The sequence below is a fragment of the Dama dama genome, chromosome 11, assembly GCF_033118175.1.
Source record: "Dama dama isolate Ldn47 chromosome 11, ASM3311817v1, whole genome shotgun sequence".
NCBI lineage: Eukaryota > Metazoa > Chordata > Mammalia > Artiodactyla > Cervidae > Dama > Dama dama.
Genome location: NC_083691.1, coordinates 57,836,342 through 57,847,746, shown reverse-complemented (window position 1 = coordinate 57,847,746; position 11,405 = coordinate 57,836,342). Strand labels below are relative to the sequence as shown.

Genomic DNA, 11,405 nt, shown 5'->3' with positions numbered 1-11,405 from the left:
TAGTTCTGTGAAGAATACCGTTGGTAGCTTGATAGGGATTGCATTGAATCTATAGATTCCTTTGGGTCATATACTCATTTTCACAATATTGATTCTTCCAATCCATGAACACTGTATATTTCTCCATCTATTTTTGTCCTCTTTGAAAAGAAGACATACAGATGGCTAACAAACACATGAAAAGATGCTCAACATCGACTCGCCAGGCGGGCGGCGCGGCGGCCGAGGGTCCGGAGGCCGCGGGCGGCGGCGGCGAGCGCGAGCGGAGGGCAGCCGGCCTCCCGCGGCCGCCGAGCCCGGGAGTGCGCGCCGGCCGGAGCCATGTCGGTGAACATGGATGAGCTGCGGCACCAGGTCATGATCAACCAGTTCGTGCTGGCAGCGGGCTGCGCGGCCGACCAGGCGAAGCAGCTGCTGCAGGCGGCCCACTGGCAGTTTGAGACCGCCCTGAGCACGTTTTTCCAAGAAACCAACATTCCCAACGGCCACCACCACCACCAGATGCAGATGTGTACCCCCAGCAACACACCTGCCACACCGCCCAACTTCCCCGACGCGCTGGCCATGTTCTCAAAGCTTCGTGCCTCTGAGGGCCTGCAGAGCAGCAATAGCCCCATGACCGCCGTGGCCTGCTCACCCCCTGCAAACTTCAGCCCCTTCTGGGCCTCGTCCCCGCCCAGCCACCAGGCTGCCTGGATCCCACCCTCCTCCCCCACGGCCCACAGCTTCCACCACCTCCACCACCCACAGCCCACGTGGCCCCCCGGAGCACAGCAGGGGAGCACGCAGCAGAAAGCCATGGCGGCGATGGACGGCCAGAGATGAGACTGGATGCCGCCGGGCGCTGGGCTGGAGCTGGGGGGCGGTCCAGGGGCGGGGGGAAGCTGGGCGTGCGGGGGTCTCCTGAAGATCGCACTGGAAGATTTTATATGAGAGTTTTTGTGGGTGGGGGGACAGTAAACTTCCTGAACCACGGGGTCCTTCAGGAGTTTCTCTTCAGGCAAGTTTTTTTGTTTTTTGGTTTTCCTCTTTTTAATATATAACTATAATATATGTACGAATATATAAAAATAACTATGTGAGAACAGGGCTGGCCGACGGGGTGTTAGGTCAGTGGGGAAGGGCCAGAGAAGCCACCCAGGGGGCCAGCACCCCTTCCTCCACCCCTGTCCCAGGGCAGGTGCTTGGGAGCCAGGTGGCGTGACTCTGCAGTCACGTGGTGTCTGCTCCCTGCCTCCTGGACCTCTGCCTTCCCACCCTGTGGGAGGGACTCCCGGTGGTGCTGGGTGGCTGAAGGTGTGGGGGCCACTCCCCACCCCTGGCCAGCTGTGCAGGGCTCGTGTAGGACTTGCGAGCTGGCCCCCAGCCCCAGGGCCGCCCTGCCTCTCCCACTGTGTGCCCGGCCGCAGACAGCAGAGCGGAGGGCTGGCCTTTGGATGGAGTTCCCAAATCAAATCATCTCACCAGGGTGAAATTTTAATTTAAAACGTAAAAGAGACTTTTCTAAAAAAAAAAAAAAAAAAGATGCTCAACATCACTCATTATCAGAGAAATGTGAATCAAAACCTCAATGAGGTACCATTACTTGCCAGTCAGAATGGTTGCTATCCAAAAGTCTACAAGCAATAAATGCTGGAGAGGGTGTGGAGAAAAGGGAACCCTCTTACACTGTTGGTGGGAATGAAAACTAATACTGCCACTATGGAGAATAGTGTGGAGATTCTTTTAAAAACTGGAAATAGAACTGCCATATGACCCAGCAATCCCACTCCTGGGCATACACACTGAGGAAACCAGATCTGAAAGAGACACATGTACCCCGATGTTCATTGCAGCACTGTTTATAATAGCCAGGACATGGAAGCAACCTAGATGTCCATCAGCAGATGAATGGATAAGAAAGCTGTGGTACATATACACAATGGAATACTACTCAGCCATTAAAAAGAATACATTTGAATCAGTTCTAATGAGATGGATGAAACTGGAGCCCATTATACAGAGTGAAGTAAGCCAGAAAGATAAACACTGATACAGTATACTAACGCATATATATGGAATTTAGAAAGATGGTAATGATAACCCTGTATGCAAGACAGAAAAAGAGACACAGATGTATAGAACAGACTTTTGGACTCTATGGGAGAAGGCAAGGGTGGGATGATCTGAGAGAACAGCATCGAAACATGTATATTATCAAGTGTGAAACAGATTGCCAGTCCAGGTTGGATGCATGAAAAAAGTGCTCAGGGGTGGTGCACTGGGAAAATCCAGAGGGATGGGATGGGGAGGGAGGTGGGAGCGGCGTTCAGGATGGGGAACACATGTAAATCCATGGCTGATTCATGTCAATGTATGGCAAAAACCACTACAATATTGTAAAGTAATTAGCCTCCAACTAATAAAAATAAATGAAAAAGGAAAAAGAAAAAAACTATCCCCAAACCCAGAGGCTTACAAAAATAAAAATAATAAAAAATAAAAATAAGAGAGGAAAAGCTTTAAGCCATCCTCATGCTGCTAGAATGCCAGCTTCACACACAAAGAACTTTCACCTGTTTTGTTCCATGATACATCCCAAAATGGGCTTCCTTGGTGGCTCAGATGGTAGAGAGTCTGCCTGCAGTGTGGGAGACTGGGGTTTGATCCTTGGGTTGGGAAGATCCCCTGGAGAAGGAAATAGTATTCCTTCCAGTATTCTTGCCAGGAAAATCCCATGGATGGAGGAGCCTGGCAGGCTACAGACCATGGGGTCACAAAGAGTTGGACATGGCTGAGTGACATGTCCATATCCCAAGAATTCAGCTTGGGAGATACTGGGTGCTCCATAAACATTTGATGAATAAATAAACTAGCCACTGACATCTCAGTAGGGGTTAATGTATCAGCCAGAAAACTTGAGCAGACAGAGGACTTGGACCAGGGAACTTTTGAAAGAAGCCTAGAAAAAGGGAAAGGACTCAGTGTTAGGAGGCTCTCTCTTCCTCCTGTGTAACAGGGAACAACATGCTCCATGGGTAAGCCTAATGGTAAGGCAAAGCAAAAGGAGGCTTTGCAATGAAAAGATCTGACCACAAGGTGGCAGCTCTACTGGGCGTCCCTGGTGGCTCAGTGGTAAAGAACTCGCCTGACAATGCAGGAGATGCAGGAGACAAGGGTTCCATCTGTGAGTTGGGAAGATCCCCTGGAGGAGGGAATGGCAGTCCACTCCAGTATTCTTGCCTGGGAAATCCCATGGACAGAGGAACCTGGCAGGCTACCGTCCAGGGGGTTGCAAAGAGTTGAACAGGACTGAGTGGCTGACCAAGCACACACGCTTTTCAGGAGGGAGGTACATCACAGCAGGGGTCTGTCCAAAGGCTACGCAGAAGTGGGTCTCTGCTTAGAAGGAGGAAGCAAGAGGACTTAGGGGAAGGGGCTCCTGTGTGTGTAAATGATGTCACTCTGTAGCGCAGCGGGAATCTCTGGGTCAGAAATCTCCAAAGGACGCAGCAGCTTGGGGACTTTGTGACCTGGGGCTCATCCCTGGCTAGCAAATGTTGGGTACACTTTCACGGGACATGCAAAGCCGGTTGGTTTAAAATGGCTCAAAATCTCTTTATTTGGGTGATACTTAACACAGTTAGGCAGTGGTAGACTTTGGAGCCCACAGATCTCAGCCTGCTGTGAAGAAATCACCACCCAGGGACCAGCACATAGAGGCCATCTTTGGCTCATGGATAGAACACAGGACCTGGGCTGCAAGGAAAGTTAGGCTTTGTTGGGACATCCCTGGTGGTCCAGTGGCTAAGAGTCCATGCTCCCAATGCAGGTGGCCCAGGTTTGATCCTTGGTTGGGGAACTAGATCACATGTTGCTGTTTAGTCACCAAGTCATGTCCAACTCTTGTGACCCAATGAACTGCAGCACCCCAGGATTCCCTATCCCTCACCATCTCCCGGAGTTTTCCCAAGTTCATATTCATTGAATCAGTGATGCCATCCAACCATCTTCTTCTCTGTTGCAACTCATCCTTTGCCTTCATTCTTTCCCAGCATCAGGATCTTTTCCAAAGAGTTGGCTCTTCAGATTAGCTGGCCAAAGGATTGAAGCTTCAGCTTCAGCATCAGTCCTTTCAGTGAGTATTCAGGGTTGATTTCCTTTAAGAGTGACTAGATCATATATGCTGCAACTAAAAAAAAGAGAGAGAGAGATCCTGTATGCACAACGAAATCAGATTCCATATGCTGCAACTAAGATGGAGCCAAATAAATGAAAATAAATATTTTAGAAGTAAAGTGAGGCTTTGTACAATTAAAATGCAGGACAAGGTTGACTAGGAGGTAGGGGACTTAGGTGGGAGAAAAAGTAATCTAAAAGTCTTTCCCTGTCACTTCTAGCCTGATTGCACTATAAGATCACAGAATCGAAGAACAGCTAATTTGTGAATTCGACACTGAACACACATGACTCCAGCCTTTAAGACTTTCACAGACTAGTCAGGGTTTCTTTACTAACTAGCTGGTGAACTTGCTCAAGTGACCTCTCCTCTCTAGGCCTCAATTTTCTCACATAAAATAGGAAAGGGTTGGATCTGCAGTTCCTATTAGGTTCATGGGCAGAACTTAAAAATAAATGCCAATACCCAGTCCCAACTCCCAGAGACTGGCTTGGGGGCGGCCTAGGAGTGGAACTGGGGCATCAGTATGCCAGTGCCAAGACCCCCTGGACCAGAAGGCTCTTGACTCAAGGACCCTGACACCAAGACTCTCTGCTGCTGCTTCCGAGTAACCTGTATCTGGCGACTGGCAGAGGCTTAAAAGGCAAAGAAGGGAAATGGTTCTTGACTTCAGAGAAAGCCTCCAGAGAAAGTCAGTCGATTTTGACCACATTTTAATTTGGGTTGAAGATGGTGTTACTGAACTAAACTTGGTCCTCTGTTCACCTGCACATAGTGAAGTAAATCTACTGACATTCAGTTGTGGTGAAGAAAAATTCAGTGCACTCAGTAAGGAGTCCAGTGGGTGATACTCAGATTAAAGAAAGGATGAGAGAGACGGTTGGACTTCCCAGGTGGTGCCAGTGGTAAAGAGCCCACCTGTCAATGCAGGAGATGTAAGAGACGTGGTTTCGAACCCTGGGTATGGAAGATCCCCTGGAGGAGGGCATGGACAGCAAGAATACTTCAGTATTCTTGCCTGGAGAATCCCATGGACAGAGAAACCTAGCGGGCTATAGTCCATGGGGTTGCAAAGAGTCAGACATGACTGAAGCGACTTCACGCACACAAGGGAGAGGGTTACTGAGTGTGTGATCAGCTTGTGACCACCAGCATTCTTCTGATTGGTTGTTGGTAAGGTAATTGGGAGTCAACATCATCACCCATCTAGTTCCAACCAGTCTGGGGTCTATGTGCTTATGAGTAGCATACACTTGACTTCTTCTACCTGGTGGGGGTTTCAGTGTCTGCAAAATAGCTCAAGAATATGGTTCATAATATTATCTCTAGCCCTTGAGGAGAAACTAAAGGTCCTTGACTTTATTTAATGACTAAACTATTATTATTTTGTCTCACTTGAATATTTTCCTTTGTTTCTGCATATTCCCACTCCTCTGATTACATTTCTTCTCTGGAACTCAAGAAAGGTGTATAAGGCTAAATTTTTTCTACATTAGAAGTGGCCAGCAGAGAACGCGGTGGGGAGGTGGGCTCTGTCCTGGGAAGATCTCAGGCTTTTGCTAGGTTACAACCCCTCCCCCCACTTTTCTTTGATACTCTTCAGTCTTGATGGGGAAGAGGTATGGGACAAGAAAGGGAATAAAGTTTTGGATAGAGAGGTTAATCATAAACTCAGCAGAGGAACTCAATTTTAGGGGAATTCACCTTTAGTAGAAGAAGTTTTTCTATTTTCTCAGTCTAAGACAGTTCGAGCTTAACTTCTGGGGCGGGAGGGGGGACATAGATTGTGCTCTAATAGAAGGTGTTCAATCAAGGCAAAATTTTTGAAATTTTTGGGGAAACCAAATCATTTTGTGTTTTTTCTTCATATAACTGTGAAATCCCTAAGTCATAATGGCAAATCTCAACATGCTTGATATTAAACCCAGTTGTCAGACAAGTTTGGAGAGACAGTGAAATACTCTATTTCTATTGGGGTTCGTAGCCTGAGAAACGGAGAAGGCAATGGCACCCCGCTCCAGTATTCTTGCCTGGAAAATCCCATGGACAGAGGAGCCTGGTAGGCTGCAGTCCATGAGGTCGCTAAGAGTAGGACACGACTGAGCGACTTCACTTTCACTTTTCACTTTCATGCGCTGGAGAAGGAAATGGCAACCCACTCCAGTGTTCTTGCCTGGAGAATGCCAGGGACGGGGGAGCCTGGTGGGCTGCCGTCTATGGGGTCGCACAGAGTCAGACACGACTGAAGTGACTTAGCAGCAGCAGCAGCAGCCTGAGAAAACTTAAATATAGGGATGGTCAACTTTATTCTATTTTATTTTTTTTTTAGAGACAAATGGTTTATTTGGTAACAAGGAGTAAAAAGGAATTCTTGATTCCTCTTCTCGCTTTTGGCAACTTTAAAAAGAAGTTTTGCCTCTGGGTTTACCGTCCATACTGTGGCGGTTGTTTAAAAAGCAGTTCAATAAATGTCCACCAGGGGTCAGCATTTTCCTGAAGATGATCCTATTATTCTCTTCTCAGTTCTGGGAAAAATCTTGAGAAGAAAAATATCTAGTTTAATTCATGCTCTCGGGAGTGAAGGTCAAGTCTTTTAAAGATTTCCTAAGAAAAAGCTGTTTTTTCCCTCCAGGGAAAGTTTTTTCGCCTATTAATTGAGCTGTAGTTTAATCCTGACTTGGACTATTTACATGTAGGGTCTGACCCTTGACAAGTATCCAGCAAATGTTGCCTGTTACCTGTGTTTAGTCTCCAAACGGATTCTAAGGCATTCTCTTCTCTCAAGAGATTCTAAGTGTCTTCTTATACTTACTTGAAAGTCAACAGGGACTTTTCTGGTTGTTCAGAGGTTAAGACTCTGCCTTCCAATGCGTGGGGCATGGGTTCAATCCCTGGTCGGAGAACTAAGATCCCACATGCTGTGCAGTGTGGTCAAAATTTTTTAAAAAAAGAAAGAAAAGAAAGCCAACAAACTGTGGTCCTGTTTCTAGCTGAGGACCTCTTACCTGGATGATTGATTGACATGTGGAATGAACCCTACCCCACCTCCACCCTGGGGAGTACACACACCCATCTTGCCAGAACTCAACACAGGAGTTCCAGCATCATATCTTCAAGGAAGACAGGCACGTTTTCATGTTGGTGGGTGGTGGCTGGTACTGTCTATAATAAATAAGGAAAAATGTCAAGACCCTCATTACCATGAGGAGTGGATCCATAGAGGGAACAGCCGTGCCTGCATCCTCTCCCCAGGGAAAGTCCACACAGATTGGATGACTAAGAAAAGTTGACTCGGAGACAGAGCAGAGGAATGATCTCGGTGGCCAGTGAACTCAGACTGCTGCTTCTGGTACTTCACCTCCACTCCAAGGGTCTTCCTCCCATGTCCTGGAGTCAGGCACTCCCCTCCATGGGCCATGATGGAGTCACTCCTCCACCTTCTTCTCTCTCCTTGGTACTGTTTCTTATGTGGTCATGGACATTTTCATTCCTTTTATCACAGGCCATGAAGCTGGAGCATGGGGACCAGGGAGAGTCAGGTAGGGGCTAGTTCCTGCTGGGCTTGGCCAATAATGTTTAGATTTATAGCCTATCCTAAATGAGAAGGTTGGGCTTCCAAGGTGGTGCTAGTGGTAAAGAATCTGCCTGCCCATCCAGGAGACCTAAGAGATGCAGGTTCCATCCCTAGGTCAGGACGATCCCCTGGAGGAGGGCATGGCAACCCACTCCAGTATTCTTGCCTGGAGAATCCCATGGACAGAGGATCCTGGCAGGCTACATTCCATGGGGTCACAAAGAGTCAGACAGGACTGAAGCAACAGAGCGTGCACACACACACAAGGTGGGAACAATCTGAGCCCTATCCCTTCACCACCCTACACCCTACTTCAGAGCGTCTGCTCTGCTCCTCTGCACCACCTAACTCCTACTCAATTTTCAAATCTAGGCTTTGGGGCAACTTTTTCCATGAAGACATTGAGGACCATCCATGCCAGCCCTCATTAAGTTATATAGATAGATAATTTTATTGTTTATTTATTATTTTCACTAGGCTGGGTCTTCATTGCTCACAGGCTCTTCTCTAGTTGTGGCAAGCAGGGGCTACTCTTTAGCTGCAGCGCAAAGACCTCTCATTGTGGTGGCTTCTTTTGTTGCAGAGGACGGGCTCTAGGACACTCAGGCTTCAGTAGTTGTGGCACATGGGTTCAGGATTTGAGACTCTTGGCCTCTAAAGTATAGGCTCAATAGTTGTGGCACATGGGCTTAGTTGCTCTGCAGCACATGGGATCTTGCCAGATCAGGGACAGAATCTGTGTCTCCTGCATTGGCAGGTAGATTCTTTATCACCTAGCCGCCAGGGAAGCCAAGGGACTAAGTGTTTTGCATTTTGCAATCCCCAAAGCACTTGGCCACTTACCTGGAACTGATGAAAGGTTTCTCCCCTGTGAGGAAGTAGAGAGTTCCTATGAAAACTTTTCCTAAGCCTAAATGGTATAAAGTGAAGAAGGAATTACCTTAGGACACATCTTGCTAACAGATGCACAAGATAAATTGAGATAAAGCACAGATGCTTATAGATACAGTCAAAGTTACAGTACCTTGATGCTGAGAGACTGAATGTAGTTCCCAAGAAAGGAGCTCGGGGTGCTTAGGTGCTGCCACAGCTTCTGTAACGGCTGGCTACAAAACAACCACTGATGCTAGTTTTGGTTTTCTCCTTTTTTTTTTGTAAAAGCGAAAATCTTCTTTGGATTCCATTGGCAAAAACAGTATATTTTTTGTAAATCTTTTGTAAAAAGGAGTGGTGTCAAGCAGACTTTCCAAAAGCAGGGGATACCTGTAAAACTTGCTGTAAACACATTCAGAATACATTAATTTCACATGCGCCTCCCCTTTACTCTTCCCTTTTCTTAGAAGACTCTGCCCCAGAGATCCACCTGGCTTATTTCATCTTCTAACTCTTTGCGACCCCATGGACTGTAGCCCACCAGGTTCCTCTGTTCATGGGATTTCCCAGGCAGGAATACTGGAGTGGATTGCCATTTCCCTCTCCAGGGGATCTTCCTGACCCAAAGATCGAACCCAAGTCTCATGCCTTGGCAGGCGGATTCTTTATTGCTGAGCCATCAGGGAAGCCCACTCCCATATCAATACCTGATTATTAATTCAAAAATGTTCATGGAGCATGGTTTTAGTCTCAGTCATGTCTGACTCTTTGGGACTCCATGGATTATAGCCCGCCAGGCTCCCCTGTCCCTGGAACTCTCCAGGCAAGAATACTGGAGAGGGTTGCCATTCGTGGATCATGGACTCTATGTCAATTCCAGGTGCTGGAGACGTCACACAGAGCACCCCCTAGCTCAGCCTGGAGTGGGAACCAGTTCCAACACACAGATAATTAATAGTATTTTCCCATGATTACTTTGTATTTTCAGATTTTGCCTTCTTTCTTGTGTGTTAGGGGGTGAATTGGCAAAATAATGATTCCTTCTCCTGAGGTAGATATGGGGGCCTGAGGGGACTATGTTCCTGTTGTGAGGAGCCGCAAAAATAGTGGAGCTACTGAAGCTTCCTGAGGCTCATTATACACATTTGAAAAACCCAAATCATAATACTTCTCAGAGTTGTTTGGACAATTAAACAACATATGTGAATGTCCTCTATACAAAAAAAAACATTATTAAAATGCTATAACCCAAGTGTCTCCAGCTTGCAGAAGCAAAGTGCAGGATGGGTGCTGGGGTCCTGATCCAACTCCCCTAAGCCCCCTCACTGTCCCCTGCTATGAAGTCAGCCCCCACCCAGTAATTCCAGATGACCCAGTAGGGGGACCCTCACTCATATCTGTCAGAACCTCCATCCCCCCATCTCCTTCCACTGCCCTCCTCTCCTTATCCGTCAATGTCTGTGCCTGGGGCAATCTCACCAAATGATCCCAGAATCCCCAATTCTTCAGATACCCAGTTAGTTACACTGTTAGTAGTCACTCAGTCATGTCCAATTCTTTGTGACCTCATGGACTGTAGCCCCTCAGGCTCCTCTGTCCCTGGGGTTCTCCAGGCAAGAATACTGGAGTGGGTAGCCATTCCCTCTCCAGGGGATCTTCCCTATCCAGGGATCGAACCTGGGTCTCCGGCATTGCAGACAGATTCTGTCCTGTCTGAGCCACCAAGGAAGCCCCATTGTAAAGCCAGATAGCTGTAAAACATTATTTTGGACTGTGAGGGGGTTTCTGGAAGAGATTAGCCTTTGAATAGGTAGACTGGGTAAAGCAAATGGCCTTCACTAATGCCTGCTGACATCATCCAATTTACTGAGGGTGTGAATAGAACAAAAAGGCATAAGAAGGACAAATTTGCTCTTTTTGCTTGAGTTGAGAGTATCATCATTTGTTTGATCATTGAAAAAGCAAGAGAGTTCCAGGAAAACATCTATTTTTGCTTTATTGACTACGCCAAAGCCTTTGAACTTGGGCTTCCCTGGTTCTCAGGTCTTTGGACTCAGACTGGGACTCATAGCAGTCAGTTCCTTGTTCTCCAGCTTGCAGATGCCAGATCATGCATGAATTCCTGTAACTAATGCATGGATGGATGGATAGATGGATAAATAAATAAATACTCTTAGCTCTATTTCTCTGGAGAACCCTGGCTCATACTGTACAAACATATTTGTACAGTTGTGCAACCGTCACCACAGTTTCATCATTTTTATCACCCCAGAGAGAAACCCCATATCTTTTAGCAGTCACTCCTGCTTCCCCCTTCTCCCAGTCCTAGGCAACACTTAATCTACTTTCTGTCTCTGCAGATTTCCCTATGGCAGACGTTTTATATAAATGGACTCATGCAATATGTGATCTTTTGTGCCTTTGACTTAGTGTGATGTTTTGAAGTTAATCCGTATCATAGGATCATGGAGCTGTATAGCTAAATGACATTGCATTGCATGGATATGCTGCTATGTTTTGTTTACTCACTCATCAGTAGATGGACATTTGGGGTGTTTCCAGTTTAGCCTATCATGAATAATGTTGCTATCAACATTTGTGTACACATTTTTTATGTGAATATGTATTTTTATTTCTCTTGGGTATCAGAAAGTAAGATTGTAGGTCATTCGGTACTTCTATGGTTAACCTTGAGGAATGACCAAACTGTTTTCCAAAGCTCATTGTTGTTGTTTAGTCCCTAAGTCATGTCAGTCCTAAAGTAAATGAACCCTGAAATTCACTAGAAGGACTAAAGCT

At 46.7% G+C, this 11,405-nt stretch overlaps 1 protein-coding gene across 1 annotated transcript; it reads left to right on the top strand.

Moving 5' to 3' along the window:
* Positions 1–236: 236 nt before the first annotated feature.
* On the top strand, positions 237–1,053 carry LOC133065553 (UBA-like domain-containing protein 2). The gene has a single exon (XM_061156279.1). The coding sequence runs from the start codon at positions 322–324 to the stop codon at positions 823–825; it is 504 nt and encodes a 167-aa protein (XP_061012262.1). The 5' UTR covers positions 237–321; the 3' UTR covers positions 826–1,053.
* The last annotated feature ends 10,352 nt before the right edge of the window (positions 1,054–11,405 follow it).